General features: G+C 56.7%; 1 protein-coding gene across 3 annotated transcripts in view; it reads left to right on the top strand.

Moving 5' to 3' along the window:
- The window catches only part of LOC147573759 (leucine-rich repeat-containing protein 4B), a 62,063-nt gene extending 37,566 nt beyond the window's left edge, over positions 1 to 24,497 (top strand). For all 3 annotated transcript variants that reach the window (XM_086690539.1, XM_086690536.1, XM_086690537.1), the window contains exons 2-3: positions 517 to 848; positions 22,166 to 24,497. In XM_086690539.1, the coding sequence (XP_086546665.1) occupies positions 552 to 848; positions 22,166 to 24,016 (2,148 nt within the window). In that variant the 5' untranslated portion in view covers positions 517 to 551 and the 3' untranslated portion in view covers positions 24,017 to 24,497. The remainder of the gene's footprint in view (positions 1 to 516; positions 849 to 22,165) is intronic.
- Positions 24,498 to 26,721: the final 2,224 nt, after the last annotated feature.

The raw sequence follows: 26,721 nt of genomic DNA, 5'->3' as shown, positions 1-26,721 counted from the left end.
GGCAAGGGGGCCTAGATGGCCACTGTGACGGAAGCCAGACTCCAGACCACCACCCAGGCTTCCAGACCCGGCACTTCATCCTTTCTCTGTCACTTCATCTTGTCTCTCTTCCTCTCCCTCCGTCTCTGCCTCTTTGTCTCCGTTTCTGAAACCATGCCTAGAACCAGGGTTTGGATCTGACATCTCCATTACTGGCCAAGCGCCTGGGGCAGCCGTTCTCTCCCCACCTCACCCTTGCCTCGGTTGTCCGTTCTGCGAAATGGGCACAATCTTCCAGTCGGGGAAGGACGTGAGACAGTGCAGGGAGGGCAGGGCTAGCGCCATTCTCTGCCTCCCTCAGGGGGTGGGTCGGCCCCCCACGGGGCGGGGGGAGCCCTGCTCTCCGGGTCCTGAGTAGACCAGGGAGGTGATGGTGGCAGCAGTGGCTGAGAGCTGCCTGGGGGTTGGGGAGCAGGTGGGCCAACGGGGTCCTTGTCCCTCACTGAGCTTCTCCCTCTCTCCCCCCCACCCCGACAGCCCCCCGGCGCCCACGCGGAGCATGAACATTGAGGATGGCGTGCGCCCGCAGCTCCCCGTGGCCCCCACTGCCGCCCGGTAGGATGTCCTGGCCCCACGGGGCCCTGCTCTTCCTCTGGCTCTTCTCCCCACCCCTGGGGGCCGGCGGGGGCGGCGTGGCCATGACATTGGCCGCCGGAGGGGGCTCCCCGCCGGCCACCTCCTGCCCCGCGGCCTGCTCCTGCAGCAACCAGGCCAGCCGGGTGATCTGCACGCGGAGAGAGCTGGCCGAGGTCCCTGCCAGCATCCCTGTCAACACGCGGTACCTGAACCTGCAGGAGAATGGCATCCAGGTGAGCTGGGCCGGCATCCGGTGGGGTGGTGGGGGGGGGGGGACACAGCCATGGGGGGTAGTGGCGCTGCACAGGTGGTGGCCGGTTCCTCTTCCTCGAGGTGGCGGAGGCCTTCTGGGCGTCCCCTCCAGCTCCTCGTGGCCGTCCCTGTGGCACTTAGGAGATACTGTTTGCATCCTATTAACTTGAACTAAGGCTGCCCGGGTTTTCTCTGACGAGAAAACACCTCTGTGCCAGGCCACCTGCCTGCCTCCGCCAGCAGAGGACAGGCAAGCCCTCGGCCTGCCCTTGGGGTCACAGGTGGGCAAAGCGACCCTTGCTCGAGGCCTCCGTGCCTTCTGCGCTGCTACACCTGCTGCGTGGCCTCGGGCTCACGTGGACTCTGCGCCTCCGTTTCTTCGTCTGCAAAATGGGGATGCTAAGACCTCCTGCCCTGGGGAGTGGGGTGACGGCTGATGGTTTCGGACTTGCCAGGGACTTAGAATCTCCTGGCACCTGGCGAGCACTCCTTTGCCGTGCGGTGTGGGGCTCATGTGCCCACTTCCCGGAGGTGGCGTGACATTTGGAGACCTGAGCACTCCCGTGGGCCTCGTCTCCTGTCCAAGCGCGTGGCTGGTGCCTGGACGGGGCAGGTGCCATCCGGTTAATTGTGACTGTGGCTAAGACAGGCTATAAATGATGCCTCGAGGGCAGAGCTGTGCATTTTTAAAGCAGGGTCTCTCCTTCTCTACTTTGTTGACGTTTGGGGCCCAATCGTCTTTGGTTGTGGGGACTTCCTATGTGCTGTAGGGTGCTGAGCAGTAACCCTGGCCACCAGATGCCAGCAGCACCTCGCCCCTGGTGCCCAAATGTCTCCAAATGTTGCCAGATACTGAGGGGGGGGGGTCTCCCTAGTTGAGAGCCACTATTTTTTTTTTTAAGTTTTTAAATGTTACTTTTGAGAGAGAGAGAGTTCAAGTGAAGGGAGGGGCAGAGAGAAAGGGAGACACAGAATCTGAAGCAGGCTCCAGGCTCCGAGCTGTCAGCACAGAGCCCGACGTGGGGCTTGAACCCACGAACTGTGAGATCATGACCTGAGCCGAAGTCGGGTGCTTAACCTACTGAGCCACCCAGCCGCCCCGAGAACCACCATTTTAAAGGCACAGGGTCGGTACCGCGCACCACGCAAGCCTCCCCCGACCCCAGCCCATAAAGCTAGGAGAGAAGACGGCTGGCGTGTGACGTCCCAGGCCCCTGGGAGCTAAGGTTCCCCTCCGCCATGGCACTTCCCTGTCTGTCCCTGGGAGGGGAAGGGGTCAGTGGCGCCCATCTCACTGTCCCGGAGAGCCTGGGGACAGGGCTCCCCTCTGCAGAAGACAGAGGGGCTCTTTCAGGGGCGCAGCACCAAGGGCACTACTGCCCAAGTCGAGAAGGCTATCCTGGTGGCCGCACGGCAAGGACCAGTGAAGCCAGTGTTGGGGTCAGGATGTCCTCCGGCTCGGCCCCACCTCCTCAACAGGGTGCCTTCTGTAGAGTTCGCTGGGAGTCTAACCTGCATCCTCAGGCTGGAGTCCCTGCTGACCCGCCCCTGACTCCTGTCAGGGGGCCGACACCCTCACTTCCTTCTCGCCCTTGTTCCCTGGACTCTGCCTGCCCGGTTCCGGCCTTTCTTTACTCACGTGACGTTCCACACGTGTTGCCACCAGCTCCGAGCCAAGCCCTGATTTAGGTACTGACGGAAGGGCAGGGCCCTCCCCTTGTGTACGTATAAGGGAAGAGACTGTAAACGAACGGGACGGGCGAGTTGGGCTGGGACAACTGCATTCTGGGGAATGGAAGTCGGAGGGGAGATGTTAGCGCATCAGGAAGTGCGTCCGCGATGAGGGGGCCGCTGAGTCCACCCCACCAGCAGCCCCAGGCCGCGGCAGTGACCCTGCAGTAGAACTGGGCCATTTTCTCTTTGGGGAGCTCGAGGAACGATTCAGTGCGGCAAACATTTGCCGGCACGGGGCTCCGCCCACAGACTTGTGGCTGCCCGCAGGCGCACAACGGCCCGAGCAGCGCTCCCCTGGCACCGCCAGCCCCTACTCCCAGGCCCAGTCCATCCTCCCAGTGGCCCCCAAGGGGTGCTGGCCTCTGCCTGAAACCCACTGAAGCCTCCTGGCCTCAGGAGTGAAATCCAGCCTCTATATTGTGACAGCCACGCCCTACACAGCTGGGCTTCGCCGCCTTCCAGTCTGGGCCCGTGGACTCGCCCCGCCCCCACCTCCAGATATCCCTGCCCTTACCCAGGATGCTCGTGTTTGCTAAATATCTCTTGGTTGTCTTCTGTGTGGGAGGCGTGGTCCAGTCACTCCAGATACATCAGTGAACGAAACAGACAACCTGTCCTATCTACCCCCAGCCCGCATTCTAGACTTAGGCATGATAAGTAGGTAAATGGCATGTGTTAAACATGCTGAGGGCTGTGGGAAAAGGAAATAGATGGGGGTTGGGGACGGTGGGTGCAGGAGGAGGAGGGGTGACTGGCTGCAGCTTTAAAGACAGGAGGTCCAGGTGGCCTAGTGGAGAAGGTGACATCTGAGCAAACGTTTGGAGGACATTAAGGTGGAATCTCATGGAAGGGCATTCCAGGCAGAGGACAGCAAATGCAAAGGCCCTGGGGTAGGATCCTGCCTGGTATGTGGGAGGAACAGCAACAAGCAGGTGTGACCGGATCACAGTGAGCCAGGAGAGAGGGTGGGAGGTGAGGGCAGATCCCACAGGGCCGCAGGGCCTCATGGCCTCATGGTGAGGACGTGAGCTCTTTTCGGAATGAGCCGGGAGCCGGGGGAAGCTCTGAGCAGAGGGCAGACGGGCTGCTGACATGGGTCTCCCCAGCTGAGGTGCAGGGAGGCCCATACGGCACGTGGATCCTGCGCCAGGGGGGCCGGGTTTGAATCCCGGATCTGCTGTCTCCTTGCTGGTGCAGAGTTCTGGTGAGAAATGCCGGGGGCTCGGCTGGGACCAGGCTGCTTGCGGTGGAGGTGGTGAGAAGTCAGCTGGTTCTGGGCGTGTTTTGAAGGTGGAGACACCAGGACGTTCCAGCAGAGCGTGTGTGGGAAGAGGCAAGAGAGGATGGTTCTCTTTTGGGGTTGAGCTGGCCCCTTTGCCTGGGCCTGTTAGCTGGCGCGTCTGTCACCCCATCTCCTGGGGCCACTGGCCTCCAGACGTTTGACCCACATCTCTGTCCGGGTGTGCACTTGAGCCCCATGGACGTGAGTGAACTTCTTTATAAGTCACGCACGGGTCTCCTGCAGCCACGCGGCGTGCACAGTGCTAAGCACACACAAAAGTGGGTGTGTTTCATCCCTCGGGGTTCTGGCACCCCCACCCCAGAGGCCCCCGTCCCCCTGCAAACTGCATGTTCCCCCAGGGTGGAAAGAGTGATGTCCATGAGAGCAGGTGCTTGTGAACGTTCAGTCAGACTGGCCTCCCTTCGTGGGCACCTTGCAGGTGGCAGGAGTGGAGGAGCTTGGGAATGTAACTGTAGGGGAAAAAAAAAGTTTATTTATTTTGGGAGAGCGCGCACGCACGAGAAGGAGAGAGGGAGAGAGAGAACCCCAAGCTCTGCCAGCGCAGAGCCCGACGTGGGGCTCGATCCCACAAACCATGAGATCATGACCCGAGCCGATATCAAGAGTCAGATGCGGGGCGCCTGGGTGGCGCAGTCGGTTGAGCGTCCGACTTCAGCCAGGTCACGATCTCGCGGTCCGGGAGTTCGAGCCCCGCGTCAGGCTCTGGGCTGATGGCTCAGAGCCTGGAGCCTGTTTCCGATTCTGTGTCTCCCTCTCTCTCTGCCCCTCCCCCGTTCATGCTCTGTCTCTCTCTGTCCCAAAAATAAATAAAAACGTTGAAAAAAAAAATTAAAAAAAAAAAAAAAAAAAGAGTCAGATGCTTAACCGACTGAGCCATCCGGGCACCCCGAGAAAGTAAGTTTTTCATTATCCAGTTAAAAAGAAAAAGAAAAAGAAAAAAAATGACCCTTAGTCCCACCACGTAGATATAAATAACTACTGTTTACATTTTGTTTTTAAAGGCTTCCTGGCTCTTTTTTGAGCCTATACAAATTGACTTTTAAATTATTTATTACAGAATGAATGCAAATTAATTTAGAAAACCTAGAATATATACCTAAGTAAAAACACAGGGACAAAAGCCAAGCGTAATTCGACACTCACAGGTAACTCCCATTAGCATTTAGTGTCTTTCTGGCCAGTGCCCTGGTAGGGGGGGGTTGGTAAAGGGATTTCTTTTTTTTTTTTCTTTTTTTTTACTTTTTTGAGAAAAAAAATGAAACCACACCATTTGATATCAGTTTGTAGCTGACTTTCAACACCTGAGAGCGTAACATGAACACCTTTCTCCCTGACACTAATGCTCGTCCAAAATATCAGTTTTAATCACTGTGTAGGATTCTGGCCATCCCGTTACTTAACTAGTCCGTTCTTCTCTCCAGTGTTTTCACTGATACAGACAGCGCTGTGGTCAACAACCTCCGTGCTCAGTCTTGGGAACTTTCCGGATTCTGCCCTTGGGAGAAATTCCTAGAAGTAGAATCTCGGGGTCAGAGGGACGATCATAGAGGCACTGCCCTGCAAGCCCTATGTGTCCTGCTCACGGTGGCTGGTACTTCCCCAAACATGCAGGGGACTGTGCGTGCGCACACACACACACACACACACACACACACAGCCTGACACCAAAGCCCCGTAGAAATGGCCTGAGTTCCGGGGATTTGAGAGCCTCCCTGTCCTGTCCGTGGTCACTTGCTTGTCATCTGGCTCTGCACAGACAATGACTCCCTCAAGGGGGTCTTCACCCTGCTCCCTGCTGGACCCCCAGCACCGAGAACAGAGCCTGGTACACAGCAGGTGCATAGCAGACAGTTGTCTATGAATGGAAGGTCGGCTGGCTCCCGAGCCCCTGCCTTGGGGACTTGGCAGTGTGTGTGTGTGTGTGTATGTGTGTGTGTGTCCCTGAAGCACCTACAAGAACTGGGGAGCAGCTCTAAGCTTCCGTCACCTTCCCTAAAGCCCCAAGTGCACTGAGTGCCGGCAAAAGCTTCTGTCTAGAACAGTGGTGTCCATCTCTGGAGAGGGTTCAGACGCCCTCCTGGGACACAACAGGGCCAGCAGGTGGTGGAAATGGTTGTTTTAATGGCCTTTGCAAGCAAAATAATTTTTAAATATCAGCAGCCTTCCATGGGCCCCCTAATCGTTTCTGAGACGGGACAGGGGCGCGAAAGCCCAAGCCTGTGGAGTCACCTTCTAGGCAGAGGCCTAGGGACGCCCCTTCCCCCTGACCTCACAGCCCTGACAGCCCTGAGGCCACTCAGGCCACATGCCCCAGGGACCCCACACAGCTCCCGCCTGGGGCGGGCCCACTCCTCCTCTCCTCGGCCCGGCTCTTTTCCCCTCCTCCCCAGAGCCAGCCATCCTAATGTGTTTACTGTGGATCTTTCTGCTTGTGTGTGTTCTTGCAAAATGCTTATTGTGTGCATGTATTTTTAATTTATGTAGATGAAGCTGCATTATAGATGGCTTTCTTTGTCTTACTGTTTTCACTCAGCCCGGGGTTTTTTAAGAGCCATCCACATCAGGGTGTGTGCACGCCTGTGCGAGCGTGTGTCCACCCACTGCAGAATTCTCCTTGGTGGGTGTCCCCCCACCTCCTGCCCTCCCCCCACCTCTGAATCAGGACAGACACCCAGGAGGCTTGGAGCTGCCTCCACCACAAAATCCCCCTCAGGACCCCTTTGGGAGCCTCGTGGTAACATCTTTGGGGGACTCTCTGGATCAGACTTCATGCGTGGACTTAAGCAGGGTCCCTCGGGGTCCACCGGGAGGTCGTGTGGGCAAGTGTGTGAAGGTGCTCTGCAAGGACATGTGCTTCTGGCCTAAGAAACCCATCCACCCACCCGAAAGAAGTGCTCAGAGGTGCTTCAGAGAGAGGTTGAAGGATGGCCCAAGGGCCAAGGTGTAGAACAGAAGCCGCCTCAGTTCTTGGTAATCAGGGCATTGGTCAAGTGAATTGGGGCGCATTCTTACAACAGAGTGTTACTTAGCTATTTAAAACAGAGTTTCGAAGAATATCAAAGGACACAGGGGAAATGCTTAGAATGTAACACTGAGCTTTCAAAGGATGCAAGCAGGACGTCCAGTTTGTTTTAAAACTGCCCTGAAAGGAGGGGGGGGTCTGGGTGGCTCAGTCGATTGAGCTTCCGACTTCAGCTCAGGTCATGATCTCAAGGGTTTGTGAGTTCAAGCCCCGCATCAGCATTCTGCGCTGACAACTGAGAGGCTGGAGCCAGCTTTAGATTCTGTGTCTCCCTCTCTGCCCCTCTCCTGCTGTGCTCTCTCTCTCTTTCTCAAAAATAAATAAGTAAACTTTAAACATAATAATAAAATAATAAAACTGTCCTGAAAGCAAAAACAAAATGCAGGGACCACCCAGAAACGTTGGCCCCGCCTTTCCCCTCACACTAGCATTATGGAGGATAATTGCATTTCTTCTGTTCACTTTCTTCAGTTGCTAAATTTTCTTCAGTGAGGGCACCTAGTGCTTTTTGTTATCAAGAAAAATTCTACTTAAACATATAATATGTACAAAATGGTATACGAGCTGAAGGCAACAGTCTGTAGTGGGATTCGCTCACCTGTCCCTGGAAAGGGAGCAGAAACCAAAAACCGCAGAGCATTTACCCTGAGCCGGGGGACTGGGAGTGCTCTCCCTTCCCCAGGCCTCTTCATTCTCACAAGGACAGGAGTGTTTGTCCCATCTGACAGATGGAAAATGGGACAGCCCCTCCCCTGACTTCTAACAGCCAGAATAGTGCATCTACACCATCTACACCGTCTACACCGCTGCCCCCCCAGCTGCCGTTTGTGCCTCTCGGCCGCCTGGTCTCCTCGTCGTTCTCCTGTAGCCCGGGGCTCCCTCCTTTTCCTTCTTTATTGTTGGGTCATATTCTGTCCGATGAAGTTGCCGCGATCTCTTCATCCATGTCCTCTGGATGGGCATTCGGACCGTTTCCAGTTTGGGGGCGGTCCCTACTCCACCTGACTTTCGACATAGAATCTTTTCGAGCCGGGGCGGGTGTAGTGGAGTCCCTCCTCCCCATTCATGCCGTGGAGAGTGGCCTGTGTGCTCCAGGCCGGAGCAGGAATGGGACTGTCAGCGAGCCGGCTCCAGGAAGGACAGCACAAGCCACATGTCACAAGTGGCGGAGTCCGACGCCATCGAGCTCAGGCCCCCAGGTGGTCCACCTGTTACCTTCCCTGAGATAGCGCCCTTCAGGACATGGCCCCTGCCTCCGGCCTCCTGCACCCCTGGGCCCCTTCACACTGGACGTTCCCTCTTTCTGGAATGCCCTTCCACTCTCCCCTGCATCTACTTAGCACCAGCGCTTAACAGGTGTGGGGACAGTTGAGGCTTCACTCACAACTCTTCCTCGGGCACATTGTCAAACCTGTCTGGGCCTCAGTTTTGTCATCTGTGAAATGGGGATAACAACAGCCCTTCCGTCACAGAGCCGCTGAGAAATTCAATGCTTTCATTCTTTGGACAAGCAGGTACTGAACGCCACTGCATTCTAGGTGCTCCCGGTTGCCCTGGGGACACGGCGTCACGTGGGGGCAGTGCATTCGCATGCGGACTTAAGGTGGGAGAGGACCCTGGTGAGGGGCCAGGAGCTGAGCAGCTCTAGCAAGGATTGACAGTGAGATCTTTGTCACGCTCGCCCTCGTCTTTCTTGACTCAACCCCAGAGGCGCCTTCCCTGAACCCCCAGTCAGGTCAAGGCCCCCCAGTCCCCGCGGCACCCCAAATTCATTGATCGTACTTGTGCACGCTTGTTCACGTCACCACTGGCCCAAAATGCAACCGTTACATGAACCAATCAGAGGGCGTCTCGCCATCTTGCAGAGTCTTGTGGCCTCGGAGCCTCATGAGAGCCCCAGGAGAGGGACAGGTGGGGATCCCCATTTTTCAGTTGAGTAGACTGAGGCCTGAGAGACAGGAGACCCACATCTCCCCCTCTATTACTCAGGTTGCCTCTCTGAGCCCACCTCCCGCTTGGGAGGGTGGGAGTAAGGGTGTGTGTGCAGCCTCCCAGCAATGCTCCGAGCTCTGTCCACAACTACCCTGTAAGTCCTGTTCTCCCCATTTCACGGACCAGCAAGACTGTGGTGCGGGAAGTGAGACCCTTGTGCAAGAAGCCACAGTTGGGGGGTAGAGTTGGGACTTAGCCCAGGCCGACTGGCTACCGAATTTGATTTTTCCAACACTAATTTCCTGATGCTTCCTAATTCGTAGCTGGCTGGGCTCTGTGTAGTCCTGGCGCCTCAGGCTCAAAGCTAAGTCAGTTCTGATGCGGTCCACAAAGCCAGCCCCTGCTCTGGCCTTGTCCTTGCTCATCAGGACACCTGCCCCAGCTTCCTCCTAGCCTCCCGTGCACTGCCACCCCCCACACACACCCCAGTGAGAGTCGCCATGCCATCCCTGGACCTTAAGACGGACAGTGCTCCCCTTGCTGCAAGGACCCTTCGCCAGCCTGCCTGTCCCTGTCCCAGCCACACCACACTCGGGGTTGCCCTCTGCTGGACCCAGACACCGCCCCAGCCCTGCCCTTCCAGCCCTTCCGAAAACACACCTCACCTCTGAAGGGCCAGAGTCACATTCCGCACTTGCCTGGCGCCAGGCACACTTCCTCGTGGACCCCAGACACTGAGAGTTTAATCCTTACAACACCGGGCATGGGGTCTCCTCCCCACATGGAAGCAGGCTGCAAGCTGCTCCCCGAACGCCTGTCCCTTCTGCATCTGATTGGCCCCGGCCTGTCAGTCCGCAGCACCCAGCTCATGCCCCAGTTCCCTATTGAACAACTACTATGTGTCAGGCTCTGCTGCAAGACCTTTGCACAGCTGGATGCAGAGAGGGAAGCACACGGAAGGCAGGGCCCGTGAGCTCACAAGATGGAGGTGGAAGCCGGATGGGGGGCAGGGGGCCAGGGAGCCTCACTGGGAAGGAGGTCTTTGACCCCGCCTGAGCCTTCACCTAACCCCACACACCCCACCGCCTTAGGCAAAGCTGGGGTGCACTTAGCTCCTGATACAGATCGTACCCACCCCATCCCCCCGCCCTGCTTCCCAGGGCATTATCTGCACAGGTTCAGACGCCTGTCTGGGGTGGGGGCAGGGGTACAGAGGTGAGGAGCAGGCCAGACTCAGCAAACAGGGCAGGGCTTGGCCCAGGAGGCCCGAGAAGGCAACTCCCCGGTGGATGAATGGAAGGAGATGAGGGGGAGGACCGGAGGGCGGGCAATGGCCCGGTGAGTGTAGATGGACAGTCACATACATGGGTGAGAGGAGCTGGCGTCTGGGAGAAAGACTTCTCACGGGGTAGGGATGGTCAGGAAGCCTTAGCAAGGAGAAAGGCTTTTTTTTTTTTTTTTCTGTTTTTAGCGAGCCTTGAGTGACTTGGGCCCCGAGCAGGTGCAGAGGCTAGGATGGCGTTCCAGGACAGCATGAGCTCAGGTGTAGAGGAGGAGGAAAGTGACAGGTGCATAGATGGTGCACTTAACCTCGAAGGCACTAAGCCCCTCATGTGTGGAAAGACGTTTAATTCCCTCACCAATCCTAAGAAGTAGATTTTATAATCCCCATCGCGCAGATGGAGAAGCAGGCCCCAAGAGGTCTAAAATGCACCCAAGGGGCGCCTGGGGGGGGGGGCTCAGTCGGTTGAGCGTCCAACTTTGACTCAGGTCATGATCTCAGGGTTCGTGAGTTCGAGCCCTGTGCCAGGCTCTGTGCTAACAGTGCAGAGGGGTTCTCTCTCTCTCTCAAAAAAAAAAAAAAATTAACAAACTTTTAAAAATAAAAATAAAAATAATTCACCCACGTCCCAGAAGTGGTAGAGAGGCAGCCCGAATCAGGACTCCAGCTGTCTGACCCCACCGCTTGAACCACCAGGCTACAGGGCCCACGAGCAAGAGTGAGAGCAGCCGGCTGGGTTGGGGCAGGGGCGAGACAAGTCTGTCTGAGCACAGGAATGGTCTGGGGTGCTGAGGAGCCCTGGGGTTTGAGTTCTCTCCCCTGAGATAGATCGCGGGGGCCACTGAGCTCTGGCCAGAGCCCTTCCCCACCCACTGCCCTTGAGGGTCGGCCTGTGGGTGTGGGGGCAGGGGTGCTGTAGAGGCTGACACATTGGTCCCAGCTGCCCTCACCCAATATGGCTCCTGGAAGGTGGGGCCCGGAGCCTCTGGGCTCCTGCCGGTAGAAGTCAGTGCCAGCATGGCCTGGAACCTTCGAACAGGGACAAGTTTAGAACCTGTTGTTGGGCGAGGTAATAGTGACAGAAGTGACATTTATGGATTTCACTGAAGGAGGAGATGCTGCGTCCTAAGTGGCCACCCTGCCCCTGGGCTGAGCTGTGTTGCAGTGATACAGGCTTGTTCTCACTTAGTCCCCACGGCCCCTGCATCTGTGCTACAGAAGAGAACACTGAGGCCTGGGGAAGCTGAGTCTAGACCCAAGCCTGCCAGGCTCCTGGCGGGTCCCGGTGGTCAGGGAAATCCCCATGGAAAAGGAGGCACAAGGCCCTTATCTCAGGGAAGGAGGAACTAGGAGAAGTCATCATAAAAGCACTTAGTAAAAGCACTTAGTACAGAAAAATAACAATGTTTTTAAAACCGTGAATGCAAAACACTAACACACACAAGAAAAGACAGCGAGCTGCTAAGCTTTGTTGTCGGTTCAGTACGTTCAAAACGTATAAGAACAATTTATCTTAATAGTGTTTAGATGAACAATTCACTTAATCATCTCCCACCACAGTTAAATTGTTAATAAAGGAATTCTTGATAGTTTATTTTCTTAAAAACCCCAACAGAACGCAGTAGGATTTTTTTTCAGTGTTAGTAATGTTTACCAACTATAGCTGAAGTGGCAAGTCCCCTAAGTAATAGACCAACCTCCAGGAGGAAGGAGAGACCCCCCCCCCCACCTTGGGGTTGGGAGTGGTCATCGATGGGGCCACGTTCTCTTGTCCGACTGGTGTCTGTACCCTTGACGGTGAGCACAGAGCCGGGCCTAGGGGGAAGAGGGCTCAGCAACCACGGGCTGAAGAAGTGAGGGGACAAGGGTACTTGGCTATTAGGTTGCTGTCAGAGGCAAGACCCCAGGACTACCTCCTCTGCAACATAGGAGGACATCAGTGTCCTGCCAGGCCAAATGTTAGGCTGGGAGGGAAGGGGGATTTGCCCACTCCAAGAACCAGTCCCCACCTTGTCCATCCTACTTTGTGTCAGCGGTCACAACAGTGACCCCCCGTTTAAATATCATCTGCTCTGGGTGGGGGGAGGGGGAGGGTCAAGCTGTGCTGTACAACGGCCCACACCTGCCTCTCCCCCTACAACCAGGGAAGCACCCATGATCTGTTTACACCATTGCCATTTAAAGGATCATTTGCATAATTATTATGTTTAGTGCCCTCCCCACTCAAGATCAGGTTGTGGGAAGTCAGGGCTGCTTCTTTCTTGTCCACGGCTGGATCCCCAGAGCCCAGCAAGATCCTTGACACATAGCAGGCACTCCAAGAATATCTGTCAAATGAGCAAATCAACACGTGGGTAATGGCTGAATAATGAACAGGCCCCATGGCTCAAACTGCATTGAAAGCAACAGAGAGTCCAACCCTCTTGGCTTAGGATGTGCAGACGGATGGAGACTTTGTATTTATTTAGATTGAGGAAAAGCAGACGTCGATCTTGGTTCTGCTACTTTGGATCTGTGAGACCAAAGGCAGATAAGTTTTCCTCTCTGAATCTCCATTTCCTCAGCGGTAAACCATCAAATAAGAAGAGAGGCAGGGACGTGTGGTTGATAACACCCATGTGACAGGATTTCTACAAGGACTAAATGAGATCACCACCTCAGAGCATTTAATACAAGGTCTGGTACACAATAGGCACTTAACAACGGCTTTCCCCTTCTGCCTTATTGGGAACCTGCCCAGGATGGCATTTTGTTTCAGAGTCAGGATGGGATCAGCCTTGTATTGTTTGTGAGAGGAGGAGAAGAGAGGAACTGGCTGACTTTAGTCTTTAGGTATGCGTGTTAAATTTTAAGGGTAACCACTAAAAGAAGAGAAAAGGAAAATATATAGATTCTAAAATAGTAGACGGGGGAAATTGAATAAGAAAAAAAATCAATGATAAAGATGACAGGAAAAGAGAAAGAATAGGCTGCAAAAAATCAGGACAAACAGAAAGCACAAAGTAACAGTAAGAATAATTCCAAATGTATTAGTAATTACAATAAATGTAAATGGACTAAACTTCCAGTTAAAAGACAGCAATTTTCAGACTGTACTAAAAACAAAATCCAGGGGCACCGAGGTGACTCATTTGGTTAAGTGTCCCAACTCTCAATTTCAGCTCAGGTCATGATCTAATGGTTCATGAGTTCGAGCCTCACATCAGGCTCCATGCTGATGGTGTGGAGCCTGCTGGTGATTCTCTCTCTCTCCCTCTCTCTTTGCCCCTTTTTGCCCCTTCTGTGTGTGTTCTCTCTCTCTCTCTAAAAACAAATAAGTAAACTTAAAAAAAAAATCCAAAAGACGCACCTAAAACATCAGGTCAGAATGGATGAAAGCAAAAAAGATGGCAAATGCTTACCAAAAAAAAAAAAAAAAGAGTAAGTTGGAACCAGAAGGCTAGTGCTCTTTCAGCTCCCAAGTTCCATCACTAAGGGTTTCAACGTGGTGGCATTGTCACCCAGGCCAAAAGGTGTGTAGGCCCACATCAACTGGTGTTACTGGGTGCTCTCCAAACCAGAGCCTTGTCCGTTCTGGGCTATTCATTCAACACACTTGGCTGAAGTCGGCCATGAACTAGGCCTCGTACTGGGGATAGGGAATGCGGAAACCATCCAGATGGACTCTCTACTCATACACTCATAGCCTAGCCGAGGAGAAGGACGTGTCAAAGCAATGTGATAAGAGAATGTGTTTGACACCTTAGTGAGCAGGGGAACAAAGAGGGCTTGCTGGGGGAAGGAAACTGAAATTTCCCAGAGAATAAGGAGGAGGACAGCATTCCAAGCAGAGGGCACAGCCTCGGTGCAAAGCCAGAGAGGCTAGGCAGAGCCTGGTGAGCCTATGGAATCCGTCCATACACCTCCATATGGCTGGAGTAGAGGACAGGCACTGAGGCAGGCCTGCAGGGCCTTTGACCCCACGTCAAGGGTGATAGCGAGCCATGGGAGGACTATGAGCAGGGATGTGGCGGTGTCTGAACGGCATGTTAGCCTGTGTAGAGGAAGGATGCAGACACTGGATGCCCAGAGATGGGACAAATGTTCATGATCATTATTAGCTGAATCGACAATGTTATGTGTATATATATATATACATGTATGTATATATATGTATATATGTATATATATACTGCATGCTTGCCCTGCTCCAAGTACTCACGATCGTGTCCAAGCCTCACAGTAATCGTGCAGTACCTGTGAGGAAAGAGGGTTCAGAGACAGTAGGGCACTTGCCGAAGGTCACATTGCTGATCGGCAGCAAAGCCAGGATTCGAACCCAGACCCAGCAACTCCCCACTAGGCTGCTCCCCAGGCATCCTGCGGAGAAGGGACAACTACTGGAATCCTGGTAAAAATAAAAAGCACTCGCTATTTAAAGCAACCCTACAGCACATCTTCAATAAAACCAGGCTTCCTTTGCAGCAACACCCCCGTCCCGCTCGGTTCCCAAGCGCATTAGTAAAGTGGTTGGGGGGACCCCACCCCCCCCCCCCGGGAAATGCCCTTCATCTCCCTCCACGCACACCCTTCCCGTGGCAACTGAGACAAAGCATGCGGAGCCGGAAGAGCCTCAGACGCTGCCGAGATGCACGCTGTGGACAGACTGTAGTTGGGGTCCCTCTATGCAGAGGGTCGGGGAGATGGCGCACCTGTGCCCTTCCCCAAGGGCGCAGCGGGCAGCCCTACTGAGTCACTGGACCCCACTGAGCCTCAGCCTGCAGGTTCAAATCCGGCTCTGCTGCTTCCTCATTGGGCGACTTGGCAAAGCGGGTTCCTTCTCTGAAACGAAAGCCTAACAACACCTGCCTTGGGGGCTGCTGGGGGACAGCCGCCTTGAATGGAGAATGCGCAGCCCAGAACTTGGCACTTGTCACTGGGGCTCAGCGAGCACCTGCAGTGCCACACCCCGTGCTGGGCAGATGTCAGCGATTCCCCCGAGTCTTGAGGATAGCTTTGTAAGGTGGACGTTGCGATGCCCTTTCACGGGGAATGGCCCCTCCCCCATCTGCTCCTTCAGAACCGCTTTATCCCCACGAAATAAAAAGCGATGGATGGATGAATGAATGAATGAATGAATGATGAATGAGACGTTTGGGCTGGAAGGAAAGGGCCGAAGAAAAGGGAAGGGCAGCTGAGAAGAGGGAACAGCATATGTAAAGGGGGAGGACCTGGTGAGATAGTTCCAGGAGTTGGCTGTGAAAGGTCACTGGAGTGAGGATGGCTAGGGTGGTGGCGGCAATGAGGGTGCGGGGGGGACGTGTAGAGGGGAGGGGAGAGGCAAGCAGGTGCCAGGCCAAGCAGGGCTTCTGATGCAGGCCGAGTCTTCTTCTCTGAGAGCACTGGGGAGCCATGGTAGGCTCCAGAGGAAGGTCCTGGGTGTGGCAAGACCCTGGAGATGGGCTGTGGCTGTGAGACCTTCCAGAAGAGTAGAACCACAGGCTTGCTAGCCAACCCCACGGGTGAGGCCACAGGTGGCGTGGGGTCTGAGGCTGCAGGCCCGCCTTGGACCAGGAAGCTGGGCTGGGGGACCGCACTGAGAGCTGGGACCCTGGCAGGAGGGAGGAGCAAGCGGGCATTCAGTGCGCTCCCGCTCGGCTTGCAGGGACCTGGGGAGGCCCCAGAACTAAGTGCCACCAAGACCGAGCGAAGGCGCGGTGTCTCAGGAACCTGGACCAGCGGACTTGTCCTTCTAGAATTCTCTGTCCAAACTCTCACGTCTAACTTTTTAAGAGCCCACCTCATTCTCTCCCTGGTGATTAGTGACGGCCAGGTCCTCCAGCTGCTGCTGCTGCTGCTATTGTTGTTACTATTATTATTTTTTTATTTATTTAAAAAAATTTTTTAATGTTTATTTCTTGTTGAGAGAGAGACAGAATGTGAGTGGGGGTGGGGCAGAGAGAGAGGGAGACACAGAATGCGAAGCAGGCTCCAGGCTCCGAGCCGGCAGCACAGAACCCCACGCGGGGCTCGAACCCGCAAACCATGAGATCCATGGCCTGAGCCAAAGTCGGCCGCTTAACCGACTGAGCCACCCAGGCGCCCCGTTACTATTATTTTTAATAGAAACAGCGAGTGAGGGCCTGCTCTGTGCAACACCAGCATTTCCCAGGGCGATGATCAAAGGCACCCTGCAAGGAGGGTTCTGTGCTTGTGATGTTTGGGAAACCCAGAGTGGAGCGAAGTGGAACTGTCCTTTCCCGCAGGACTTCCCAGAACTTCAGCCCCCGGCAGCGGCACCTCCAGGAGGGACCGCGCGGCTCCTGTTTGATCAGGAAAGCTTTTTGTCACTGCTGTGGAGTCGCACCCCATGGAACGCACTGGGACCAGCCGGCCAAACTCTCCCCCTTGCTCCCTCGGAGGAGGAGGCGAGGGTGCAGTGACCCATGAGGCCCAGGAGCCAAGCCCCAGGGCCTCTCAGGGTCCTGGGGCTGCCCCCAGTCTCTGGCGCAGACACAGCCACACCGCCAGCTGCCTGCAGAGACCCCAGGCCAGCGTGCTGTGCCCCTTCCCTCCAGCCCTGGAGGTCAAATCCCGCAGGTGCCACTCCCTGGGGAGGGGGGGGGGGGCTTCCTGAGGACCCATCCCCCCGCCAGCGAGGACCCATCCCCCACCAGCGCGCTTTAGACAGACTCCTTCCTGAGATAGCATTTACCAAGGTTTTGTCCCATTCTAGAAGTTAGCTATGTTCACTGCAGGAACTTAAAGAAGGCAGAAGTGTATTAAGGAAAATAAATAATTGACCCTGGCAATGCCATCTCCATGTCCCAAAGGAGGTGTAACCCTGGGAAAGAATTCTGGATAGCCATGAAACTTGTTTTCAAAGTATATATCACGATATGGGAAAATACAGTGTACTACTATTAAGGGGAAATGCAGGGCCTAAGTGTGTGTGTGTGTGTGTGTGCACGCGCGTGTGTGTGTGCATTTGTATTTTTAAGTTTATTTATTTAATTTGAGAGAGAAAGACTGCATGGAGGAGAGGGGCAGAGAGAGAGAGAGAGTCCCAAGCAGGCTCTGAGCGGTCAGCATAGAGCCCTATTCGGGACTCAATCCCACAAACCATGAGATCATGACCTGAGCCAAAGTCAAGAGTCAGACGCCCAACCAACTGAGCCCCCCAGGCGCCCTGAAGGAAAGTATATTATGTCACCAAAATTTGTAAAATATGAGAAAAAAAAAAGATGAAAAAGAGATATCTCTGCATTGTATGCATAGAGAAAAGACTGGAAGGATATATATGAAATTGTTCACGTAAGTTAACATAAATACATGTCCCATGGTTGACTTTCTTGTCTTCGTATACTTTTCCCTAAAATGAATATATAATACTTTTATCAGCAAGGGGGAAAGGCCCATGGAAATGTGCTCTGTTGTTCTAACATCCCCAGAGGCCCGCAGGGGACTTGAGCCAATGCGTGGTAGAGAGGTGGGGCCTGTCCTGATCCCTGCTCTGAGCTGTACATTTTCCTCCACCCCCCCAACCTTCATCCCACTGTTCCTGGAAACCATTCAGGTGATCTGAGGGTCGCGACGTTTTAACAGCCCAGATGTATTTCGTCATCTACCCCTTTCGCCCTGAGCCCACAGAGACCACCTTGCTTAGGCCAGCTGCCGGGGGGCGGGGGTTGTTTTCCTCGGGAATCTGGTTTCCAGGAAGGGACTGGACCTCCGTTCTGGTCAGAAGGACCCCCAAGACAGTACTGTGCTCCAAGCCCTGCGGCGGTGACCCGTGGAGGGGCCTGGACTCGGGTGGGTGACAGGGGCATATGGACAGCTGCGGCAGGGGCTGGGGGCTCGTGACACAGGAGTTGGGTGTTGAAGGGCAGATGGCAGGAGGCCAGAAGAAAAAGTAGGGAAGGTCTTCCTGGCAGAGGGCACAGGAAGCACAGAGTCCAGGGGCTGTGTTCTGGGACTTGCTGAGAGCAGGACAGGGGGAGGGAGCGACCCTGGAAGAGGAAGGGAGCTCATGCCAAGCCGATCGATGCCACTGGAGGGTGGAGACTGGGTCTTTTTTTTTTTTTTTTAAGTTTATTTATTTATTTAGAGAGCAGGGGAGGGGCAGAGAGAGAGGGAGAGAGAGAATCCCAAGCAAGCTCCATGCTGACAGCACGGAGCCTGACGTGGGGCTTGAGCCCATGAACCACGAGATCATGACCTGAGCTGATATCAAGAGTCGGACGCTTAACCGACTGAGCCACCCAGGCTGCCCAGAGACTGGGTCTTCTTATGGGATGGCACCATCAGTGCGGAGCGGGAGAATCTTGCGCTGGGAATAATGGGGGTTCCTGGAGGGACCGGGGGTGTGGGTGTAAAGAGACGTCTGGGGCCAGGTGTCCGGGCGGGAGAGGACGAGGCTGAGCCCGGCTGGGCCATGGATGGAGAGGAGGGGGTGAGACAGGGAACCGAGAAGAGAGCGGAGAACAGTGTCAGGCTCTCGCCTCTGATTTTCAGCTGGATGTGCCGGAAGGGGGCTCCGTGCCCCAGGAGCTGCCCTCCACAGGCTCTGGGGCCAATGGTGCACCACCGGATGCCAACGACAATAATATCGATGGGTCAAGAGCCCCTGAGCACTCTCCAGCGCGGGCCTCGTGGCCCCCAAAGGGACTCCTGTTCTCCCTTCGTGGCCGGCTCTGGGTGGGAGGCTCAGAATGGGCTAGGCTGATAGCTGGGGGGCGGGGCGGGGGGGGGAGGAAGGGGACGTGAACCGGGCTCCAAGTTCACGGCCATACCTGCGTCTGCCCAATGGTACAAAGATGTTAAGAGATGGTGCCCCAGCCACTGGCTTCCTCCAGGCACTGTCAGAAATGGGCACTACCAGTCCCAGTTCATAAAGCTGCTGGAGGATAAAACTCAGTCGTACTCCGAAAGCATCGAGGAGTCACGGAAGCACCCGGTACATCTGCACAGCCGAACACGCTGGCCACGCGGGGCCACTGAGCGCGTGGGCTACAAGCCACGCGTGGAATTTCAGAGACTTTGTGCAAAGAGAGCGTAACGTACCTCCTTCGTCAGTTGTGTTGATGACGTGTTGAAATCGTAACACTTTGGATATACTGGGTTGAATAAATATATTTTTAAAATGAATTTCACCTGTCTGGGGTTTGTTTGTTTCTTTCATGCGGCTTCTAGGAAATTTAAAAGTAACTATGTAGTCCGCACTGCATTTCTGCTGCATAGCACTGGCATAAGTAGTGACTGATGTTATTTTGAGATTATGGCAGGACCGGGAATGTTGTCACTGTTCCTTAAACCAGGTGCCTCTCAGGTTAAAAAAAAAAAAAAAAAAAAAAAAAAAACTTTTTAAAGTGTTTTTCTACTTATTATAAAAGTAATTTTTTGTTCATTAAAAAATATGGAAAGGGGCGCCTGGGTGGCTCAGTCGGTTGAGCGTCCGACTTCAGCTCAGGTCATGATCTCCCAGCTCGTGAGTTCGAGCCCCGCATCGGGCTCTGTGCTGACAGCTCAGAGCCTGGAGCCTGCTTCGGATTCTGTGTCTCCCTCTCTCTCTGCTCCTCCCCCGCTCCCACTCTGTCTCTCTCTCAAAAACAAATATTAAAAAATATTTTTTTTACATATGGAAAGAGGGGCAACTGGGTGGGTGTCTCAGTCGGCTGAGTGTCCCGACTTCGGCTCAGGCCATGATGGCCCCACGTCGGGCTCTGTGCTGACAGCTCAGAGCCTGGAGCCTGCTTCAGATTCTGTGCCTCCCTCTCTCTCTGCCTCTCTTTCTCTTTCTCAAAAATAAATAAACATTAAATTTTGTTTTAATATATGGAAAGAATAAAAATTTCCCATAATCCCTACCAAGCTCACTACCAAGAAAAGCTTGGAGTAGTTCCTGACAGTCTTTTCTCGGTGCATAGATGAGAACACCTAATTCTTCTGCTTCTTTTTAAAGTTCTACAAAGTCACAGGGCTCCTGGCTGGGTCGATAGGTGGTGGAGCATGCAACTCTTGATCTCAGGGTTGTGAGTTCGAGCCCCACATTGGGCATAGAGATTAGGTTAAAAAGAAAAAAAAAGGATTTATCTGTTTAAGTTCATTTATTTTGAGAAAGGGAGAGAGCACAAGCATGGGAGGGGCAGAGAGAGAGGGAAAGGGAGAATCGCAGGCAGGCCTTGCTCTGACTCGGGGCTGGGTCTCCCAAACCATGTGATCATGACCTGAGCCAAAATCCAGGGTCAGCCGTGTAATGAACTGAGCCACCCAGACGCCCCCAAAATGAAATCTTTAACGTAGAATCCTACGAAGCCGTGACCGCATGGAATGCTGTTTAGAGTTCTCCATTTCCCCCTTAAGATTACAATGAAGCGTCCCCCCAAGGCATTAACTAGGCTTCAGAAATGCCATCTGATGGCTGAGTGGTCTCAGTGTACCCAGCACCATGACTATGAGGGAGAATCTGGTAAGGTTCCGCCTCCCAGGCCCAGCCCAGCACTGCCCCCCACCCCCCGTGACCCCTCAGCCTCAGCCTGAGAGGGGGCGGCCAAGTTCAGGGGTTAAGAGCTGGGACTCTGGGGGCAGGCAGCCTCAGTCCCATCCCAAGTCCGTCCTGTGTGACCTTGGGTCAGTCACTGCCCCTCTCTCTGCCTCCTGCTAAGATGGAGATAATTCATAAACCCCCAAGTGGAACCCTTGAGGCCAGATGTGTTTTGGCATCTGATGTTAGGACGGTGAGGCACTGGGGCGCCTGAGTTGGACGTCCCACTCTTGGGTCTCAGCTCAGGTTGTGATCTCACAGTTCAGGGGTTTGAGCCCCGCATCGGGCTCTGCACTGACAGTGTGGAGCCTGTTTAGGATTCTGTCTCTCCCTCTCTCTCTGCCCCTCCCGCCCCCCCCAAACATAAATAAACATTTAAAAAATCTTTAAAATAAGAAAAGAAAGGTGAGGTACTAATGCGCAGCACCTCCTGGCTCTTCTAAACCTCGTCAAGTGTGGGAATATTTCTAGAGTGAAGTGTTTGAATAGTCACATGAGTGGGATCAATAAAAGCTTTAAATAGCCTCCCCCAAGTTCTGATCGGGCCCTACCACCCAGTGGCATTTGGTGCCAAAGTTATGAACAATCTTCTGGTTTTCACAGCTTGATGGATTTCACAGTTGCAGATACTGAGTAAGTACCCACCTCGTAGGACAGTTTGTCGGATTAAATGAGTTGTTGCCCATAAAGCATTTAGAACGGTGTCCCGTGCCAAAGAAGGGCTCAGTGCATGTTAACTGTTGGTGTATTTTTAATCCTTTTTTTATTGAGGTGTAATTTACATACTGGAGTGTAATTTACATATAATGAAATGCCCCGTTTTATCTAAACAGTGTGGGGAGGTCTGACCGTCTTATTCATCCACATAGCCACCACCCCACCACCCCGATTGGGAACATTTCCATCATCCCCAGAAAGTTCTCTCACGCCCCTTTCCCGCCTGGCCTGCCCCCCCCCCCCCCCCCCCACACACACACACTCAGAGAGGGCCTCCTAGCACACGAACGACGTGGAACGGACGGGACCCTACCACACGCGCCTTCTTGGGCCTGGCTTCTTTTGCTCAACGCGATGCCGGCCCACGAGATTCGTGGTGTGTGTGAATAATCGTGTTCCACCGTAGAGACGGACGGACACACAGCGTGTGCCTCTCCAGGGCTGACAGACATCGGGGTCGTTTCCGGTCAGGCGGTCACGAACGCAGATGCCGTGAGCGCCCATCACAGAACCTTGGATGGGCAGCTGCTCTCCTCTCTCCTGGGGAAAAAAAGACTCGGGAGTGGAAGGGCCGGGTGGTGTGTTGGGGGGGGGGGGGGGGGTTGTTTAGCCTTAACCGGAACAATCCAGTCGTTTCCCGAGGGTGGTCTTCCCGTCTGACACTCCCACCAGCAAGGGGCGGGGCCCGCTCTGCGCCCTCGCCCGCCCCGCATTCTCGCCTTCTCGGTGACTTTCCGATGACCAGCATTGGCGTGGCTGATCCGTGTCTCCCCTCCCCCACCGCAGGTGATCCGGACCGACACGTTCAAGCACCTGCGGCACCTGGAGATCCTGCAGCTGAGCAAGAACCTGGTGCGCAAGATCGAGGTGGGCGCCTTCAACGGGCTGCCCAGCCTCAACACGCTGGAGCTGTTCGACAACCGGCTCACGACGGTGCCCACGCAGGCCTTCGAGTACCTGTCCAAGCTGCGGGAGCTCTGGCTGCGCAACAACCCCATCGAGAGCATCCCCTCGTACGCCTTCAACCGCGTGCCCTCCCTGCGGCGCCTCGACCTGGGCGAGCTCAAGCGGCTGGAGTACATCTCGGAGGCGGCCTTCGAGGGCCTGGTCAACCTGCGCTACCTCAACCTGGGCATGTGCAATCTCAAGGACATCCCCAACCTGACGGCCCTGGTGCGCCTGGAGGAGCTCGAGCTGTCCGGCAACCGGCTGGACCTGATCCGCCCGGGCTCCTTCCAGGGCCTCACCAGCCTGCGCAAGCTGTGGCTCATGCACGCCCAGGTGGCCACCATCGAGCGCAACGCCTTCGACGACCTCAAGTCGCTGGAGGAGCTCAACCTGTCCCACAATAACCTGATGTCGCTGCCCCACGACCTCTTCACGCCCCTGCACCGCCTGGAGCGCGTCCACCTCAACCATAACCCGTGGCACTGCAACTGCGACGTGCTGTGGCTGAGCTGGTGGCTCAAGGAGACGGTGCCCAGCAACACGACGTGCTGCGCCCGCTGCCACGCGCCCGCCGGCCTCAAGGGCCGCTACATCGGCGAGCTGGACCAGTCGCACTTCACCTGCTACGCGCCCGTCATCGTGGAGCCGCCCACGGACCTCAACGTCACCGAGGGCATGGCCGCCGAGCTCAAGTGTCGCACGGGCACCTCCATGACGTCCGTCAACTGGCTGACGCCCAACGGCACCCTCATGACGCACGGCTCGTACCGCGTGCGCATCTCCGTCCTGCACGACGGCACGCTCAACTTCACCAACGTCACCGTGCAGGACACGGGCCAGTACACGTGCATGGTGACGAACTCGGCCGGCAACACCACGGCCTCGGCCACGCTCAACGTCTCGGCCGTCGACCCCGTGGCGGCCGGCGGTGCCGGCGGCGGCGGCGGCGGCGGCGGCGGGGGCGGCCCGGGAGGCGGCGGAGGGGGCGGGGGCGGCTACACCTACTTCACCACCGTGACCGTGGAGACCCTGGAGACGCAGCCCGGAGAGGAGACCCTGCAGCCGCGGGGGACGGAGAAGGAGCCGCCGGGGCCCACGACGGACGGCGTCTGGGGCGGGGGCCGGCCCGGGGACGCCGCCGGCCCGGCCTCGTCGTCCACCACGGCGCCCGCCCCGCGCTCCTCACGGCCCACGGAGAAGGCGTTCACCGTGCCCATCACGGACGTGACGGAGAACGCCCTCAAGGACCTGGACGACGTCATGAAGACCACCAAGATCATCATCGGCTGCTTCGTGGCCATCACGTTCATGGCCGCCGTGATGCTCGTGGCCTTCTACAAGCTGCGGAAGCAGCACCAGCTCCACAAGCACCACGGGCCCACGCGCACCGTGGAGATCATCAACGTGGAGGACGAGCTGCCCGCGGCCTCGGCCGTGTCCGTGGCCGCCGCCGCCGCCGTGGCGGGGGGCGGGGGCGTCGGCGGGGACAGCCACCTGGCCCTGCCCGCCCTGGAGCGCGACCACCTGAACCACCACCACTACGTGGCGGCCGCCTTCAAGGCGCACTACAGCGGCAACCCCAGCGGCGGGGGCTGCGGGGGCAAGGGCCCCCCGGGGCTCAACTCCATCCACGAACCTCTCCTCTTCAAGAGCGGCTCCAAGGAGAATGTGCAAGAGACGCAGATCTGAAGCCGCCGGGCGGGGGCCCCGGGCCCCGGGCCGGACTGGGACCCTCCCCGCGGCCCCGCCGCCGCCGCCGCCGCCGCCGCCGCCGCTCTCGGACCGCGCAGGGAAGGTCGGGGAAGGAGGGCTCGAAGCCCCGCCCGCGTGCGGACCCCAGGGCGGCCCCCCCCCCCCCCCCCCCCGGCGAGGACAGGGTGGGGCGCCGGGAACCGAGCCGCCTCCGCGATTCTGGCCTCACCGCCCCCCCTCCCAGCCCCGGCGAAGGGAGGGGATGCAGGATTCGGGAGAAGTGGCTGGAACCCTCCGCTTTTCCGCCTCGCTCTCTCTAGCGACCCCTCCCCGCCCTCCGCCTTCCAGGGGAGAGAGGAGCTTTCCGGGGAGGGGGGGCGTCCTTTCCCCTCATCCCCGACAACCCTCCTTTTACGGTTCATTTTTTGCAGTTTGACGCCTGTCCCCCTCCTCCCGCCCCTCCGCCCCCGAAACTGAAGAGACGGACGACGCGCGCGCGGTCAGAGCCTCCGGACACCCTGCCCTGCCCCCCACCTTCGCCCCCCCCCCCCCGCCCCCCGCCCTCACCTGCCCCACAGACTCTTTTGATACTGAAGGGAGGTTTGCGTCAATGACTACCTGCTCTGTAATTACTTTAAAAAAAAAAACACGGAAAAAGTAAAAAAAAAAAAAAATTTTTTTTTTTTGGTCATGAAAGCATAGAGGACAGAAAACAGAGTGAATGCGGGGGGGGGGGGAGGGGGCGGTGCAATGAGAGGAGGGAAACGTCAGGTGTCAGGGGCCCCTCCCGGAGGGTCGGCAGGGTCAGCACCTCTGGGTGGTCTTAGGCCCCCTCCCCCCCCCTCCCGAGAGCCCCAGAGAGGGGCTCAGTCACCCGGCACACCTGGCCCTTGTGTTTAACCTCCCCACGGCTCACGTGAGCCTCCCCCCGCCCCCCCACCTCATGCTCCCTGGTTCCACAGGCTGGGAGGCTCCTCGTTCTGATCCAGGAGCCCAGGATCGAGGTCGTGGGCAGGGCCGTGCTTCCCCCCCCCCCCCCGGGGCCTCTAGGGGAAGATCCTTCTTGCCTCTTCCAGCTCCGCAGCACCCCACGTCCCCCACGTCTCCACATGGCCTTCCTTCCGCGCACACTCCGTCTCTCTGTCCGGATTTCCCCTGTTTTATAGGGACACTGGTCCTACAGGATCAGAGCCCAGCACGACCTCGTCTTCGCGGCATCATCCGCAGAGACCCTGTTTCCAAATAAGGTCACGTGCACAGGTCCTGGGGGTCAGGACTTCAGCAGATCCTTTTTAGAGGACGCGACTCGACCCGCCACAGAGCCACACCCAGAGCGTCGGTCCCCTCTGCCGACCCACAAGGCACTGGGGGGAGAAAGCGAGTCAGGCTGAAGGCGGGGAAGGAGTGATGTGCTCCCGCTGCAGCTGGGCCTGCGGGCCGAAGCCGCACCTCTGTCCTGCTTACGCCGAGGCAGGAGGGGGGGACGGGTCGGCCCGGGAGTGGGAGGGGGCCGCGCTGTAACTCAGAAGGGCGGGGGCTCACCCAGAGCCCTGGGAGGGACAGGAGCCAGCAGGTGGGTGCCAGCCGGGTCCACCGGGACAGTGGGCAGATGCCGTTTAGTGCTGTCTAGCCGGGCCCAGGCCACTGGAAGCAGAGGGTCCACGGCGTCCCCTCTCTCCCCCACCTGGGGCTCCAAAAGCAAATCCCTCCCTTAGGGACCTGACAGCCGCCTGCCTCTGGGGTCTCCGGCCCTGTCTGTCTGCGTCCGTCTGCCCCTGCCTGTCGACCCGGGACTCTGAGCCCGGCTGCCCCGTCGCTCCTTTCATGCTCTCTCTCCCGTCCTCGGTCGGTGCGATCCTGGTTGCCATGGCAACACTGCGGCGGGTACCAGGTGGCGGCTGGGGGCGGGGAGCCGCGCTGCCGCAGCCTCCGCCATCTCCAGTGCCAGGCACCTGCAGGGTGCGGTGGCCGGGCCTCACTTGGGGGGACCTGGGGGTCTCCCCAGGCCTCACGGGCTTCTCCTTGGTCACTGGGAGTCGGGGGAGGGGAGGACCGGGTGTAGGAGTGAGAATACAAGATGGGGGGGGGGGTGGGGGCTGATGGCATCGTGGCTGGAAGAAGGGTGCGTGAAAGGTGAGAAGTCAAGGTGAACTGAGGGCCGAGCAGACTGGGACAGGGCTGGTGGTGGAAGCTGGGAGGAGCCGGGCTCCAGCTCCTGCTGCCTGTGGGGAGATGGGGCGTGGAGACCAGGCCTGGCCTCCCTGGGAACTCGGGGCGGGCAGGAGATGTGGGCCTGGCCCAGCCGGGGACGGACGGAATGGCCACCAGCCCAGAGAAGATGGGGCGGGGCTGGAGGTCCAGGGAGAGGCCCTGAGACAGCGACAGGAGGGAAGGAGAGAGTCAGGGACAGAGAACCAAGGGAGGAAAACACGGAGGGAGGTAGACAAGAAACACACGGGCGCGAGGCATGGGGCTGGGCGGGGGCACGGCAGGGCCAAGGACAGGGCCGGAAACTCAGGAGCAAGGGACAGAGAGCCCAGAGTCCCCAACACCGTCTCCTCTCCCTCACTCCCAACCCTCTCTGCCCCCACCCCAGGCAGGATGCGGTTTCCATGACAACCTGGCCGGGCAGAAAGGGGGGCTGGGGACTGCAGAGGAAATTTTCCACATCAGCAGAAAGGGAGGAGGTAGAATGCAGGAAG

Source organism: Puma concolor, chromosome E2 (assembly GCF_028749965.1).
Source record: "Puma concolor isolate L17-30 chromosome E2, mPumCon1.1.hap2, whole genome shotgun sequence".
Classification (NCBI taxonomy): domain Eukaryota; kingdom Metazoa; phylum Chordata; class Mammalia; order Carnivora; family Felidae; genus Puma; species Puma concolor.
Note: the sequence above shows the minus strand (reverse complement) of the source record. Positions and strands in the feature narration are given on the sequence as shown.